The 18,069-nt window shown below is 42.9% G+C and overlaps 1 protein-coding gene across 8 annotated transcripts in view; it reads right to left on the reverse strand.

The window, feature by feature from the left end:
* The window catches only part of DYNC1I1 (dynein cytoplasmic 1 intermediate chain 1), a 183,967-nt gene that overhangs the window by 22,345 nt on the left and 143,553 nt on the right, over positions 1-18,069 (reverse strand). For all 8 annotated transcript variants that reach the window (XM_021538381.3, XM_021538378.3, XM_021538382.3 and 5 more), the window contains 2 exons: positions 15,490-15,634; positions 1,965-2,105 (listed from right to left, as the gene is read on the reverse strand). In XM_021538381.3, the coding sequence (XP_021394056.1) occupies positions 1,965-2,105; positions 15,490-15,634 (286 nt within the window). The remainder of the gene's footprint in view (positions 1-1,964; positions 2,106-15,489; positions 15,635-18,069) is intronic.

Genomic DNA, 18,069 nt, shown 5'->3' on the forward strand with positions numbered 1-18,069 from the left:
GGGGTGGCCTTGCATGCAGAATAAAAGCAGGATGAAGCTTGAAATTAATTATTTTTTTTGATGTTCATATATATTTATATGTAAACACACTGAAAGCAGCAGCGGTTTGCTACGTACAGCTTTATTATTGATGGGAATGGGATCAAGCAGTCCAGACTAATTTTTTGGAAAGAAATTATGGTCTCCTTGAGTAAAATGGCAAAACATCAGTTGATTTCAATTTCAGCCCTGGTACTTGGGGGGGAAGGTTTATTTTTTCTTCTCAGAATGCTGGGTTTTATGCTCTGTGTTTAAGCCTGCATTAATGAGAACACCTGAAGGATATGTCCCTCCCTTCCCAAAATAAATTCTTAGGAGACTCCTCCTGAATATCCTCCAGCTGTATGTGCTCTAATTAAAAAGGCTGCACTGCTTCCTGCTCAGAGCACTTCAAAAGGCCTCACTGCTCCCCTTGACAGTGCAGTGCCTGGTGCTGGTTCCTCTTACCTGTCCGTGCTTATTTATGGCAAGCACCACTCACTGGAAGCCATAAACTGCGCCCATATTTTACTCTGACTGAAAAGCATAGCAGGTTTATGTGGAAGGTGTATTAATGATCCAACTAATCTTAAAAAAATATTAATTAAAAATAGGGTATAAGGAGGAAAATACTGCTGCTTGCTCTTCTGTTTTCTCTTTTTGGGACATAAAAAGAAACTCGCCAGCTAATATGGGGCCTTTTATTTTTTTATAGTCTGTTCTTAGTTTTACATTGCATTGAGTAAAAACAAGGAAGACTTAGTGTGTGGAAAAATACTTCAATTTTTGTGCTTGAAACTGATTACTGGCCATCTAAGACTGACCTCAGGTGATGATAGGTTTTCTGAAAATCATTTCAGGGTAAAACTCAAATCCAGATAAAATGGTATCAATTTAAGCCTCTGGTGTTTTTAAAACTTTGAAATACTAAGAGGAAAAACCCGAGGTTTGGCATATTTAGGAAGATACTTTTTTTAAAAAAACACAGTGTTTATCAATCTCAATCTTTATTAACAGTGCTCTGATTAATCCTTTCTCACCAGTGAAACTCAAAGGCGAGACCTCTCCTTTCCAATGGTCCCCACTTTTTAGCTAATAGCGGTGAAAAGAAAAGGTAGTTATTTGCATTTTTACCTTTAAGTTCCACAGTAAAATTTAAACACAAGAAAGGGTGAGGGTGTAAAGCCCTCATGAATAACATGTTTGAGAGATACACTGTGCTTTTAAAGACTGCAGCAGGGTACCCAGCGACTCAAAGGGAGGATGTGAGGGGAGATGTAGGGGCACACGCTTGGTTTCTGGTCCTGGGGGCTTCCAAGTTACAGTCCCCAGAGAATGTGGCGCAGAGGAGAATAAATTCAGAGGGGGGGAAGCCTCCCAGTCCAACAGGAGCCCAGTCCCCGCTGGCGTCAGTGGCGGCGTGGCCGGGCTGCCAAGGTGTGACCCCCTGGGTTTGGGCCGGAATCTCAAACCTGGCTCTTGGGAGAGTCAGAAATGGGGCGAGGGAATAAAAAAAAACCCAAACCTACAGAACGGGCGCGGTTTAAAAGTACATCTTAAAATAACAGAGGGGAAGGAGCCTCCTCCCCGAGCCGGCACCGCGGCACTTAATTGCGCTGGCTTTGTGCCGGGGGTGCCGGAGCCGGCCCTCCGCCCCCGACAGGTACGGAGCGCACCAGCCCCGCCGCAGGGGAGGCGGGCGGGAGGGAAGGAGGGACGGCGGAGGGGGACGGGCGGGCGCCCCCGGCAGCGGGACCTGCCCTCCCGTCCCCTCCCCGCCCCGACGCCGGGCTGTGCCCGCCCCGAGGGAGCGCGGCGCCCCTCGGAGCCCCGGCGGGGAGCGCGGCCGGGGTGCCCGCAGCGCCGGCCCTCGCAGGGTTAAGGTCTCGCCCGGCGCCCCGCTGCCCGCCCGCCCGCGCCCTCGCACCGCCGCCGAGCCGCCTCACCTCGGTGTCGTTATTCAGGTTCCACAGATCCAGGCGCCCCATCCCGTCCACGCAGGCGAAGAGCGCGGGATGCACTGGCGACCACATGACATCGTAGACATAGTCGGCATTGTCTTCAAAGGAGTAGAGCGGCTTGTTGTGCTGTAAAGCAGAGAGCGGCATGAAGACTTCGTGGCGCTAGTGCTGCCTGGGGCTGTCTGGCGAGTCTAATTAAAAACTTTGCACATTTACAAAGTGTCATAAAACTTCCCCAGATGAAAGGTCCTCCGCGAAGGGCGGGACTGCGCTTTAATGGGGCAACGACTGTCCGGTGGGATAAATGAGATGCCCGGTGTGAGTGAGGGGTGTGGGACGCGCGGATGACGGGGCGGGGAGAGCGCCCGCTCCCGCCGCCGGCCGGCACCCCGGCGGCGGCAGGGGGTGCGGGGGGCGGTGCGGGCGGCGGCGGGCGCGGACACCGCTCCCGCCCGAGCGCGGCGCGCCGGCGGAGGCTCCGATAAGGATCGTGAGAGCGGCGGGAGCGGCGCGGCGCCTCAGCGGCCCCCCGCGCACCGCGGGCGGCGCCTGACACCTAGCGGCGGGCGGCGGCAGCGCACCCGCGCCCGGCGCGCTCCGCAGGGAGGGAGGGAGGGAGGCTGTCATCTGCGGCAGGCGGGGAGTCGGAGGGAAGTTAGGAAGTACACCAGGAATAAAGTGTAATTGTCCCTCATGAATTATTCATCGCATCTGGCTTGTCTTTAATTTTTGCATAATGGCTTCGCTAATCCCCGATCAATTAATGGAAAATGAAATTTGAATGATAATGAAAACTCCAGAGATGAAAGAAATTAAGTATTCTCATGGCTTATGACAGAAATCTAAACAATGGGACTTCTCCGAGGGTCTCCCCGAGTGCCTCCCTCCTCCTGCTGTTCCCTGCCGCGTCCCCGGCGAGCGCGGCCCGGCGGGACGGTCGCCCCCGGTCTCTCCGCTGTCCCGGGAAATGCAGCATCACTGAGCGAGCCGTGGAAATGTCCAGGTCGCACACGCAAAACATCTCGGTTGTGTCCCTCTGGAGTGCACCCTCGTGCATTTTACAAAAAAAAAATCCATTGTCCGGAGTGCCTCAATGCATCGCTGTGCGTTATTTTTCCAAAAAGTGGAGTGACCAATTGCAATTATTATATGGCTTTCCCCTCTAATTAATATTATTCATTTAAAGTGATAATGCAGTCGGTATTGGTGTGGTGTGTTGCTGTTGCAGCACTGTACTGTAAACAGTTCTGTAATATTTCTGGCCTCCACAGGTATCACAAAAAATTACTGGAAGTATTCAGAGGTTTAATTATGTTACTCTGTCATTTGAAAACATGCTGAAAATACATAGGGAAAATACATACATTCCAGAGGCTGGGTTTTCCTCTGCTTGAATTAATAAAAGATGTTTTGATTACAGGACAGGGTCTCAAATTTTCGTAACTGACCTAATGGGTTTTGTCCATTTCTTAAGACTAGCAAACGTTTTGTGTAACAATGAAATGAAATCAGAGCTTGACCTTATTATCACGAATTTGTACAACATTTTAATTTCTTTTCCTGAGCTGGAGTTTTGCAAAAGAAAATGAAAACATTACAAAAAAATATTTTCATTCCTGAAGAAGGTCTTTTTCTCCTATGTGTCACATATGTGTCTGCTTACTGTATTATCAGTGGAGTTACTTACATTTGTTAATGGAATTACTTAGCCTGTGCTAAGCTTTTCCAGGGTTTAGGGCCAAATGAACACCAAACTTTTGAAGAGGCAGAGGTATTTCATAGGAAATTTCAAAGTAAATGTTCACAACTGTGAGCTAGGAAATAGTGTTTAGAAAGAGCTACATGGATTCCCAATGCTGGATTTTCACTGAAAACATCTAATTTAGGTTCAAATATATCAAGTGTATAAATCCTGGTGGGCATTGAAGATAGAAGTATACCAAAAGAGAAAAAAAAAAAAAAAAACCATCTGGTCAACTCTTAGATGGATGGTATTTTTCTTATACTTATATATGGAAAAAGCGCTGCACATATAGCACTTTAACATTTAATGTCATGGGAGAAGTAACAAAATTCCACAGAAGTTAAGGGCCTATTAAGGTATCAATCAATCAAGGGCAGATTTCAATCAGCATTTCCTTTTTGTCAGCATATCAAAACTTGTTTTGATCTTGAGCATGGTGCTTTTTAAATGTTTTTTTTTTTTTTTAGTTCTGTTACGTTATTTTCTACTTCATGCCTAAAGACCAAGGCATTAGACGGAAGGGTCAGGAGATTTGGTGCTAGTCTATATCTTGCTGTACACATGTTGTGTAGTCTCTGGGAAATAGCTTTAGCTGATGTGCCTCTGTTTCTCTGTTATCAAAATGAAAACACTTTCAAGGTGCTGGGATTGGAGGTGAAAACCTCAAATACTGAAAATGAAATGTCTTTACTGTAACAGTGGATATATTCAGACAGATAGAAAGTCAGAGGGAAAGTGTGGACAACAGGAATTATACGGCTTTTGAGAAAGATCTCAGACATGCAAGGAATGGACACACAAATTAATGGAGCAGAATAGGGCATGGAGCACTGCAAAGAAATAAGAAATTGCAGCATTGTGAACAGCCTAACCAAAAGGCAAGATGAGCTGCTGTGTGGTTGGGAAATCAGGCAGTGGTAGAGGAGCTGAGCTACACCTTCATACTGCCCTCAGTATCACTGTCCTTCCAGCTTGACTAGCTGCCAGTGAAAAAGGAGAAAGTATTTCCCATACTGTCGTGTCTTCTTGCACTGTTTAACCAGAGAAGAACACAACAACTGCATATGGTCCATCTTGCTTCATGTCCTGTCTCCAATACTAAAAACAACTGGCCTTTTTAAAAGTTGACATTTCATCCTGGTCTGAGAGCAGTTATGTCGATTTCATTGTGAAGGCTCCATTTCTGAGTTTAGGTGTGTGTATAAATGTTCACAGGACTTCCTTACTGCCAGCCTGCTTCCTTACTATGGGCCCAGGCCTGCAGATCTTGTAATGCAAAAATTTAGGAGTAAGAACCTCTACTGATTGCTTCTAGAAAATGTTGAAATGTGGAACCATGTAAAGGTCACTTTAAAGCAGTTTTAAATTACCAAAACTTCAGACCTACACAATCCATAACTAGCATATGGCTATTATTATAAAAAAAATGAAATTTAAACTTGATGAGCTTTCATTCTTAAATATCAACCCACTCTGTTATTCTATAGAACAGAAGAAATAGTTTAAAGCAGTATCTCCAGAAAAACTCGGGCCAAATCTACTTATTACTGAAAACGAAGACTGTAGGGTGAAAATATGGCCCTCCCTAGAAATCAATGGAGTTTTGCCATTGATTCCAAAAGGACATGATTTGAGCATTTAGTGGAAAAAGCAAAAAGTCAATTCCAAGATATATGGGTTTTTTCTCATTTCTTTAAATATGTTATCAATCATTTATCCTCAGTGTTTGTTTAGAGTCACTGTTTAAGAGGACAATGAAGAGTGAATATTTTATGTACCCATTGGCTGTCTAGGAAGTAAGTCTTGTCTATGAAATAAGAAACTCACCTAAATAAATTCTACACTTTTATATAAAAGAGGGGTTTTTTTACACATATAAATTTGTCCAGTCTATTCCACTTATTTGCATAGAATTTTCTTTAATCCATGAGGCGCCACACATGAAGTAGCTAATTATCCATATAAAGGAATGTATACATATACACAGGTTTTAACTAGCATCTGACTTCTAAAAAGCCATGGAAAAAACTACTGGCTTTGCCCATTTCATGAAACGAGCATTTTTTTGCATGTTGCCACAATTTCTGTGGGTGCCTGCTCCTCTTAAAGGTACTTTCCTAGACTGTACCTTCAGCAGTACAGATGTGTGGTGACACCACACACTCTGCTGTCTCCACTTCTTTCTTTCTACTCAGTTGTCTTCTATTCTAAAGGTGATAAGCCAAACACCGTACTTCTGGCTCTCACCATATTCACAACAGCCATCAGTATTGGGCACTACTTGCAAGTTGATTCAAGCTGAATTTGTTCTCTAGGTGCACAGCAAATATGATAGATTCATTAGTCCTTGGCATAGAAACTTTCTGAACAAGCTAATGCTGTTTGTTTAGGCTCAAGCTCAGGCTTTCAGGCACTTGGAAAGAGCAGAGCCAGAGTGATCCTGAGCAGTGTCTGTTCTTCGGTTTGGCCCTTGAACAAAACAGGGAATAGGAGTTGGGAATGAGATGATCTTTACAGACCTTCAACCCAAACCGTTCTATGATTCTATGAACTTGGTCCCTGTGAGACAAGTGTTCTATAGTCTTTATAGATTAAAAAAATCCCGAAACCACAACATGCAAAATGATGTCAAAGAAAGACAGAAATAACACACAGGCAAGGTACAATCTTCTGTCTTTCTTTAAGAGTGTTGCAGTGTCATACTGACTAGATGATGTGAAAGAGACTGGGACAGGGCACAGCTTGTGGAACTTCTGCTCAGGATAGGATCTGAGCTTGTCCAGTGTTTTGTAGGCCCAATCTTCTCCATGTTGAAAGAGACCTCAATATTTTGCTGAATCCAGGCTCATTTCCCTTCTGATGGTGCCACTTAACCAGGCCAACTCAAAACATGCAGAAAGCATAGCAGAAAATAAAAGCTGCTGGGAATTTTGAGTGAAATACTCATCAAATTGACTCTACTCTGGTCTTGACCTTTCCCCCTTCAACAGTGTCCTTCCTGGGAGAGCAGCTATTAGCTGTTTAGGGTTACTTGTCCATACCTCTTACGGCGAGGAGCTCAGTCCTCTGCTCTGTATAAGGCTCTGCTGCTCTTGTAAGCCTTCATGTTCTCTTTTTGTTTGCATGGAGTCAAAGAGAACCTGGTTTTCATTCAGACTGACTGATCTCCACAGGAATTTTGCCAGTTCTGGACTACCATGTTTCTCCCAAATCTGTTTTCTAATAGTTACAGTGATCTAGGATTATCCAATAGCTCCTGCTTGGATGCTATACTTGTGGGCCTTGACTTAATTCAGTTTATGCTTATTTTTAAAAGTTACAGCATTCCCGGGAAATGTTACTAGATGTCATAAATCAGAGGCAGTAGTTACAGGTACATCCCTGGTGGCTCAGCAAAGCCTGTCTGCATTCTCCACAAAGGGTATCATTATCCTACAGACCCTAGTCCTATACAACTCACAACCTGTAGCCTGCTCCACCTTTTCCAGGACTAGCCAGACCTTCAAAGGACAGCAATGGGAAAGCAACAGGGTCATGTTCAGCTTTAGCCACCCAATGTCACTGGCAAACTGAGGTACCCCAAACTGCGTCACAAAGTCCTTTTTACCTGCCTTGAAATTCCTTCTGGCAGCCAGTTTCAGTGCTGGATTCCAGATCCACTGGCACTCAAAGAACATTTCACTGGGCTGTGACCTATCTGTATGTTGTGTCACTGTCAGATAACTACTAGGTCACTGACTAACTGCAGTCTAAACTGACTTGATTGGCAAGATAACAGGCTTAAGTTTTAGACTCAGTAGCAACAGGAGGAAAGAAATGAGTGTGGAAATGATCCCTACACTCTTCACAACCCTTTCGTTCAAGTGCTGTAGTGTTGTTACACTGATAGGGCTTTGGCATTCTAAAAGTCGCAGACAGACAAAGCAGAAAATGTTCACTTGTAGAAAGTATTGCTCTTGTAGAGATACCAAAACTGTTGCCTTTCTTAATTGTTAGTAATAAAAGAAAGTCCAATATTTTTGCATAAACATGTGGGAATTATTATGGATAGAGGAGGGGACAAAGGTAAGAGTGAAAGGAAAGGGGCTATGAGAGCAGACCAAGTCTGGAGATAACCTGATGATTACATATTTGTGGTTTCCTTCAAAGTCAAAGCGCCACAAGTGAGCATAAAAGTAGGAAGCAAAGGAAAAAAGGTTTAATGATTGGCACAGGTGGTTTTAATGAGAACTGATCTTAATGTCTAATACTATGGTATGAAGAAAGAATAAAAGAACTTGGAAAGTCAGACAGCACTTGTCTTTTAAGAGCATCAGAAATTCAAAGAGCAGAGCTTTTGAAATCTGTGGATATAGCCTGGAAGCTAGTTTTACTGACAGGTAAACTCCTTATGTGGTTAATCCTTCTTAACTCTTTAAGTACTCAGCAGAGGTGCAACACATGCTGGCAGTGCTGCTCTACTTCCAAAGTTCTCTTCTACCATGCCTTTGCACCTACCCAATGGAAAAAGATATTTTTATTTTCTAAAGAAGAAAAAAAGCAGAAAGCATGGCATGCTTCTTTACCACTGTATATTAGCTGAGGAACTATTTTCAGTGAGTTTGATATAAATGTGCATTATATACCAAATGTAAATTTAAGTAATTTAAAATATTTGCTTGCAATGGATTAACTTTAAAAACATCAGAATGTATGTAAAGCAGACTGGCTTACAGTGTTCCCCATCTCACTTTTATCCCTAGTTCCTGCTGGCCAGGCTGGTATATTCTTTTTTCTGCATTTTAGATCATCCAGTTTAATTCCTAATCTGGAGCCCCTCTTACTCCACAATTACAATAGTTGTGCCTATGGGTTTCCACTCTGTGAGGTTTAATATTCTCTGCTTCATTCACCCACATCAAACTGGAGGCAAGTGCAGACAGCAACACTGGAAAAGCCTATACAGGTATCTGCCATTTGTTCTGTATTTCCTCCGCCTGCTGACTTCATTGCTAAATGCTAATCAAGTTTTCCACCTCTTATCTAAAACACACTGTAAGAAAGACAATACTTTTTCCTAAACTACTAACTATGCATTTGTGTCAAAAGATTTGTTTAAAAATACTATTGTTTTCTTTTGGAGTTTCTACCTACTTCTAAAAATGGCTCAATTTCTTTTAAGAAGCTCAAAACACTATAGAAAGTCCTACTGTCCTTGCTTAGCAAACTGATTCATAGTTTCTGTAGTTCATACTCCTGCCTTTATATTACTATATTCCTGGATTCTTTTTCAGAGAAGCTCTTAAGGGACTTGCTGAAAATGATAAGCAAAGCATGTTGATGGAAGACTCACCAAATCTTGGTCAGAGGAAACACAGAGTGAAACACTGAAGGGCAGATTTGGTCTTCTACCTTCAGTTGTCATGCCCTTATATCCCACATAGGGATGGGACAAGGAAGCAGAGCTGGAGAGTGACAGATATGATTTGGAAGAAGCTGCATCGGTGCACTGGTGCTTTCCTGTCATGCAGGAGAGGCGCTGGCACGCACTGAGGTCCTGCACATAGCTCTGCTGGGGTCAGGGGCACTGTCCCCCTGCTTCGGGCCCCAGGTTGTTAAAGAGAGCTAGTTTGGCTCAAATTGCAAGGCGAGGAGAGGAGCGGGATAATGTAGCTGCGGTTTGGTTGGGTCCCACCCCTGTGATCCTGACAGGAACATTCAGTACGAGGCCCCTGAAAATTCAATTTTTCTTTTTAATGGAAAATGCTGCTTCATCGCAGGGTACCAGCCCAGCCTTGCGTGCGTGCTCAGCGAATTGCCAGGCTTTCGGGTGACCCTGCTGCTGCAGTTCAGCTGCCAGGAAGCAGGAGCACAAGGAGCACTGCAGGATGGCTGACACAGCCTGATGTTACAGCACTGTCTGCTAAACAGCCAAGATTAGGATTTGTAGCTGCTGCCACCAGGATGCCCGCAGAGCTTTCATGGGTCAGCAAGCAATGGTTTTGAGGCTAATTATTATTGAAGACAACTTCATCTTGTAGGACTTTGAACACAGCTCCCGTTCTTTTTTACTGATAACAAAAGTATTTCACGTGGCAGAAAAAGGATGGCTGCCTGAAGCAGGTGGGAGAAATTTCCATTAGAGAAGAAGTCCTGGGCTTTATATGCTGATAATTGTCCTGAAATGCTTCACTATTCCATGCGAGCTTGATCCTCCAGTGTAATTCTGCAACAGAACTGTCAGTGGGAGGTTTGCATTTTGATTTCAGGGAAAAAAGGAATGATGGCTTTGTTTTGAACAGATTATATAAGCTCCTGAAATCCAATTCTGCTTTCCATGTGCAAATAGAGCTTTCACTGCTACAGCTGGATTTATATTAGGGTTTTCTGAAATACAGTTTAGCCCACTGAGTTTTTAAAACTCAGTATTTTAGATGTTTTATTTGTGTGTGTGCCATTGTTCACAAAATGTATCACAAAAAAACACCGTGTTTCATGTCAGTAAATTAAGTATGTTGGCCAGCTGATGAATATTTTCCTAACACTTATCAAATATGGCTACACAGGCAACTGAAATCATGAGAAGTATTTCAAGTGAAGAACTTGGGACTGATTTCAAGCCACCTGACTTCACTTTGGTTTTGCTCTTTAAAATTACCTAGAAAATACTTTTTTTTTTTTTTTAATAGCTGGATGAGAGCCAGACCTCTGGCTCCAGAGGTAAAGGGCAAAACCTAAAAAATCCTGTCTGAACAGGCAACTCCACCCTCTTCCCCAAGTCATCTTGGCCTTCTGACAGAAAGTGTGCTCTGAAGCAAATTCATTCATTGCCTTGTTTTTGGATCAAATTCAAAATTCTGAACTCACACCACAGAGAGACCATTTCCATGAAATCCCAGCGTGCTATTTTATCGCTCTTTGTCATTCTCTGTAATCAAATAAAATTAACATTTGGACAGTGATCAATCAAATTAATAATTTTAATTACTTTTATCAAAGAGAAAAGGAGGAGCTTTGTGTGATAATGTATCAGTGAGGGAGACCATTCTAGTCAGGTATCCAAAATAAGAGGAGTGAAATTGTCCCTTGAGATAGACATTCCTCCCAGTCAGAGGGAGGAATAGTAAAGGATTCCACAGGATTCTGGCTGCAAATCAAGGCGCCTATGTATATGTGCATGTGGTATGGGATAAAGAGGCTGATTCCTTCCTGGTAGTGGTTTGGGAGAAGTCAGGATAAGAAGACAGACTTGGGAGCTCAAAAGTGCTGACATGTCTGCCAGTTTAGATATGGCCCGAGGCTGCCCAGATGCATGAAAGCCACCAAAAGCTACAGCCACTGATCCTCTGCCAGACTTGGGCTCCTGCATAGACAGTGGTGGGCAGGAATGGTGCTATCTCCAAGAGATGTCCAATGTATGCTGTATTGTTACTTCTTTCCAGTGGCTGCATAAGAAACCAGAGTGTGAAAGCTCTACATAATAAAAGATCCAGGAGGATCCAACTTCATATGAAGAGTCATCTAAAATGCCTTACATGACTATGTGAGAAGATATGGGCCAAATGTGACCATCAAGTAGTGCTCTGGTTCATTCTGCAACACCCTTTTCCATTACAGTAAATTTGGTCTAGAAGAGGATCTGATCAGATCCCATCAAGCAAGGCTTCTGGGGAAGGGCAGAGGTACCTGCCTATAGGAACACCACCACCACCACCACCACCACCACCACATGATTCTTTGCATTTTTCTAGAGGTAGGCTTCAGCTGGATCTTGGAGGAGATGGTGTTCAACTCTAGGTCAAATGAAAACCAGTGAAGTCTGAAGTTACATGCTGATAGGAAGGTATGACAGGTAAAGTAATTTGCTCCAAGAGACAGAAGGACTAGGTCATACTCAGGTTGCTGACAAGCACAGGGGCATAAGATACTCAGCGTACAGAGATGTATGTGAAGGCACATAGCATAGAAATGGGAATGTTTGTTGTTTAAAATATGGTTTCTCAAAAAAGCTCAACAGACTGGAACAGCACAGCACACCAGAAGAGAAGAGCAGCATGTGAGGAGCATAAGAAACAAAAAAGACAAAGGAGAGGGACGAGAAAGGCACTGCCATTGATGCACGTACTAGTAAAGCAAAACTGAGCATAGACACACAATGGATAGTCTGCCACTGAGGGCACACATGACCTCTGGCTCCATTAGACCCTACTACTGGTTATGTGGTGGCCCTATTACCAGTCTGCTCAGCTCTGAGCCCCCTTCTGATTTTGGCATTACTATCCCTACTTAAACATTAGGCAGAGGGAGACAAGCATGGATGGGGATACAGCAGTGTTGTTACAGTTATTCCATCTGAGTTATTACAGTTATTCCATCTGAGTTATTACAGTTATGCCCATCTGAGCATGACTTGGGCATAGGTGCAAGAGGAGAAAACTAGTCTTTAGTCCCCTCAGTGGAAGGGTAAGAGCTAAAGAAGGCATGTGAAGGATAAAAAGCTAACAGAATCCAGCTCTCTGTCCAGACCCTTATTAACTCCCCTAGCAGCAAACAGGACATCTCCTAGGCTTTAGCTGAAACCAGCTTATGTTTTGCTATGTTTTAACAATTCCAAGACAGCTTCCATCTCTTGACACAATATAAAAAAATTTGCTCTCCAAACAGCAATTGCTGTAATAATAACAATACTTACATTTCATTATTTAACCTCATGCTATTCATTCATGAGGATTAGTGTTTAATTAATTAACAACACTTAGCATTTCCACTTAGCACTTTACCTCTTCAAAGCATCATACCAACATTACCTAATTAAGGGCAGAGCTCCACAGACACTTCACATCAGGATTTCCCTTTGACAGCTCTGCACCTAAGACTTGCTCACATGGTGTAGCATGAATTCAAGTTGAAAGCCCTATTAACTTCATCAGGAACCAGGTAATGCCATGGTTATCAAGTAACTAACTATCTTTGCAAATTCTGTTTCTTTTCCTGTTGCTTCAGGTTGCTTGCCATTCACACAGGGATCTAATTTTTGGCTAATGTGATGGATGATAAAATGAACCTTGTGTTAGTGTTATTTACAAAATGCTTATTCATCCGCTAGTGAAAATCTTATTCCCAGTCACCTGGTTGAACTGCCTTTAGCTAGAAAATGTGTTAACCACAAAAACATTATAAAATGTAAAGCGAGAGTTTTTAAGGGAGACGGTGCTTTCAATCCATCAGTCAAATGCCTGCTATGAAAGTGCCTTTCTTGTAAGCACCCCAGGATGCTACACACCATCAATAGACAATATAAACACAAAGCCTTCATGGTTCACTTTACAATTGGACATTGACTCTGAACCTGTGAAACAGAAAGGAATTGAATTTCATGACCGAAGAGGATAATGTGCACAGGATTAAGTAGACAACACTGGTAGAAGCAGGAAAAAAATATGGCTTTAGATGCTGATAGGGAGATTAAATTTACAAATAAGAAACTAAAGGTAAAAATCAATTCCAACTAAAATCTTGTTAGCTAGCAGAAGCATTTAATACTTTATATCAATTCACTATTTTTTTTTCAGAGCCCACCGATTGACTGAGCCTAGACTATGAGAACTGAACAAAGAGAGCCTTAAATATGTAGTAACTCCAGCCAAAAAAATTATTCAGACAATATGGAAATAAACTTCTGATGCAGTTGAATGGGGAGAAAAAGAAAACATTCATCACAATTCAAGAACTTGTCTAGTGTCTCAGAGAATGTTTTTTCACACGGCAGTGGCTGGCAGGGCAGCTGCTGCTCAAACCTGCTCCAGAAGAAAGTGAGTGATCCAAAACAGCAATGCAGCTTCCAGCTCTGAGCGGTGCTGTGGTGTGTCACATGCACATCACAGCTCGCCCAGCTCGGTCAAACAGCTTTCTCAGGAAGCCCCTCTTGCCAGATGAGCCACAGCTTGATAGATATCAGAAATTTAAATGGTTTGGTTCTTTGAAAACTGATTTTCTTGAACAAAATCAGACCCACCACTCTGGCACTGAAATATTCCACCAGGATAAATGTGGATTACTATCTGCAGCGTCTTTGTGCCCAAAATGTGCTGTGTTAGTGTTACTAGTAACTTCTAAAATCCCAAGAGTTTAAAATAAAAATCAGGCTTTATTATCCCTTAATGCAATTTCATTTAAGCTGCAGATGAATGAGACCCTTATTGCCATATTCACCCTCACGCTGACAGCTAAATACCAATCCAAGACTTTTCTGTACGTGTGATTGGAATTCAATACTTGCCTTTCATCTTCCCTGCACTCCCCACAAATTCTTCACCCCTTACGAAACTTCAGCATTCCCTTGCTCCCAAGGGAAGTCACCACTGCCCAGGACTCCCTTGTGTCACACACCAAATGGCCTATCTAGCCCCAGTGAGCCAACATCTAAGCTGCCCATCCCTTGGCTATCCTGCAGCCTTTTCTAAAGTTTACCACCTAGGAACCATCCCAGACCATTCCAGCCTGCCCATGTCCACTTCTCTGGATTACTTTTGCATTGGTTAAGGCTGAGTCTAGTGATGTATAAAATTACATGTGAATTAGGTAAATAATTTCTCATTATGAGTTTCCTGAAGTGTAATGCTCAAGACAAAACCAACAGCTGTGGTCATTGCTGATTAGGAAAAGATACCTGTTAATTAGCACACACATTGGATCAGGCCATTAACAAAAGCATTGGGAAGCTGCTATGGAAGCTGATTCAAGTTACCATCTAGGTAACTGCTTCTTTTCCACCACAAGGCTGTCACATGAGCCCTTCTGATCACTTTCATATTTACATTTGCTGTGCATCTGTTCTAGCATCTCCAAGCCCTGATGTCTTGGAGGAATACATGCTGAGATACTTCCTGACTGTGGTCAGCTTCCAGTACGGGAACTCTGCTGGGTGCAGCTCAAGATGTGAACCAAACGCAGACATAAAATCAACTGGGTTAAGGCAGGACCCTGACATTTGGAAGGCAATTCTCTACTCTGGTGTATAAAAAAATAAAGTTAAATTACTTATACAGTTAGGATTTTACATCTCATTGTCCTGTTTCACTCAGCCTGTATGATACATCAGGTTCATCTGTTTAGTCTGGCCCATGGAGTATTGGGGTTTCAAAGTTCCACAGGACTGTGTCATTTCTGCTGTTCTGCTGCTCTCTTTGAAAGAGGTCATGGACAGACAGCCAGATAGAGCAGTCAGCAGCAAATCCCTGGTGGTCAGAAATGTAAGTTCCAGCATGTACTTCCTCCTGCTTCCAGTGTCTAATGTCTTGGGACATTTTATACCTTTTGGCTATCACAGCATCCTCCAGCAGTGAATTTCACAAGTGATATTGATTGCACTAAGTTGTATCTGCACTTCCCCTGTTGCTTCATCAGAGGAAAGTGTTCTTGCTCCTGCACCACCACGGTGCATAGTATTAACCTTGCAATTTAGCCTGCACAGGGAGTGCTGAATGGATTGTTTGATGGCTGGGGGTACAAGACATCCTCATCTCCTTGTCTTGTGAAACAGCTCAGCACTAGGGTTAGTACTGAAATGAAGGCCCCCTAAAAGGCAACGTATGCTCCAGGGCAAATATGATTGAGATTTATTACACTAGCTATATATGTTACTTACAATTCTATCACTATGCTCATTCTAACCATAGCCTTTCAATTAATTGGTTCTTAGGACTTGATAGACAGTATTAAAATATTTCTGACAACGGCATTTTCACAAGTAGAATTACTTGTCCCAGCCCAACTTGGATTTCTTACCTTTGTGGTCCACAATTTCACTGTCCAGTCAAATGATGATGTGACGAAGAGATGAGAAAAGTCTATTGGACCCACTGCCATATGACAATTGATTCCTGTGACAGGTCCTTGGTGGCCTTCAAAAATTTCACCAATGCCAGCTTTACTGCAGGAAGAAGAAGGATTTACATGCAGAGAGTGATTTACCATCTAGTGTTTTAACATAACTTTTCTTTATTGTTAAGGTCCTGTTTCCTTTTAAAGCTCTATTTAACCTGCAAATCTCTCTCCTTCTGCTAAGGACTTTGCCTGCAGAGGTTTACTCCAGTGGGCAAAATTAATACTCAGAATTGAGCACAGGGAGAATTTGTCTTACTTCTGAAGACTTACCTTACTGACTTCTACATACACTGTCTACTCCTGTAGATCGAAATAACATTTCTGTATAATTATAAAATTCCAAATTGTAATTATACTATAGCTTATGCCTCTGAGTAAGCCATTATCACAAGGAATAACCATTAAAATAAAAATGCAGATATGTTGATGACTTATCATGGGCAATTCTTTTTCTCTTAGATCTCTAAGATAACTTTTCACAGCAGTCAATCAAGTCACTAGGGAGCAAATGCTTTTTCACAGAAAGTGAAGTAACTGATCCTGTGATCAGGCATCATATAGTCATTACTTTGAACAAGGGGAGATGTGCATTTCATCAGCCAGAGGCTGGAATAGCTATTAGGAAGGAAAAGTACAACGCTGTGTAAGATGTGCACAGTTTTCTTCTTCCTGGAAGCAAATGATGCCCGATCAGTTGTCAGTGCTGTCTCACAGTGTACACAGAAAAGGGAATAAAGAAATTACCCTTTTAGCTAGATTATATAAAAAATGCAAGTGGGAGAATATAAATTAAAAATAGCCACAGCTCTGATGAGCCTGACAGCCCTGTGTCAGTGGGAGTACAGTGTACTGAAAGGAGATATGGAGCTGTGCCAGAGGAAACTGGTCCCTCATCCAGCTGGTGCAGTGTCCCCCCACCTCTCCTGTGTGGACAGTGTGGCTCCACTTATGTTCCCCTGCCAGACCTCACAGCATGTGCTGGAGCAGGGGCCAAGTCCTGCAGTGCTGGACACAAAGGACACCTCTTATTTTATCCCAGCTATCTGCCACGTAGTCAGTGGGGTAAGAGGAGTTCTGGAGCACTGAGAACATCCTGGGTGTCTGCTGTGCTTTGACACAGCTTTTTCCAGAATGACATATGGCTCTTCACTGTGCTGGCCTGAAGGACACAGGAGCATCTGGAAGTAAACCAGGGATGATAGCAAAAGGCTCCAGGAAAAACAGGAAGAAGCAGAAGAACTTTTGTCAATGGTCAGTAGAAGGGTTCTAAAAAGGTGTGGTAAAAAGAGGATCTGGCACCTTCTTCCTCTTGTGAGGAACAAATCAGGCAAGTCTGAAAGTTCAGAAGTGAGAAATGCCCTTGGGCATGCTTCGTTCATCCAAGCAGCCTAAGACTCATTCAAACCATGAGCTGCCACACAGCCTATCTGTCCATGCCTAAATAGACACAATTTTGCAACACTGTCAGCAGTCAGGCTAAAATAAAAATATTAAAAAATTAAAAAAAAACATTGAACGAAACATATGTAAAACAGTGTTTATAAAACATTTGGATGTGTAATAGAAGCCTTACTGTCTTAAACCACTGTATCAGTATCTTTTTGGTCAACATAAACTCAGAATATGATAATATGAATTCAGAGAACATTGCGTACCACTGGCAGGGATGAGCTCCAAGTCTGTCAGTGGAAAACCAGGCTTTTGTTCTTTACAAAAGCCTTTCAAGTTTCCCAGAGATAAAACTACTACTGGAAGCTAATAGAGAACACTAGCATCCTGCAGGTTTGCAGGGTGCCAAACATGGAACTTGCAGTATCAAACTACAGCCTGGGTTATATTATGCATGACCACAGTGTGAGAGAGCACAGGATTCTCTAGAACCCATGTGGCACACTGTGAGTGCATCTGTGTTATTAAAGGAACCAGGCCCATGGTGGCTTTTCTCTGATTTATCCCTGTGGAGACTGAAGATGGAGTTGAGAATGGTAAAAAATAAAACAGATTACCAACTGATATTGGTTTGGGCCGGATTATCCTGCAACAGAAGTGTCTCCTAGGGCTTCATCTGACCTGTGCAGACATAGATACCTGCATCTCAGCTAGGTGTATAAACCTGTACACAGCTGTGCAAATCTCCATCTCATCTCATCATCTCATCTCATCTCATCTCATCTCATCTCATCTCATCTCATCTCATCTCACAGTGAGAAAGAGGCACTTCTGAGGGCCCAGCCATCTCCTCTCCAGGCACACTACTGAAAAAGGTAAAGGAAGTCAACCTAAGAGTAATCATTGCTCCCCACCAGCTACACAGGGAGCCTGGGGTAACTGCCCCAGTGTAAGAGGCTGTAGAAAAGATGCTCAAAGTCGGGGAGCTCCTGTGCTAGTCACAGGAACAGTACAGACATTGTTAATCCAGGAGAAGAAAACACTGAACACTCTTCACACACACTTGGCTATCTCTCATTGACACAGATACAC

The sequence above is a fragment of the Lonchura striata genome, chromosome 1 (genome assembly GCF_046129695.1).
Source record: "Lonchura striata isolate bLonStr1 chromosome 1, bLonStr1.mat, whole genome shotgun sequence".
Taxonomy (NCBI): Eukaryota; Metazoa; Chordata; class Aves; order Passeriformes; family Estrildidae; genus Lonchura; species Lonchura striata.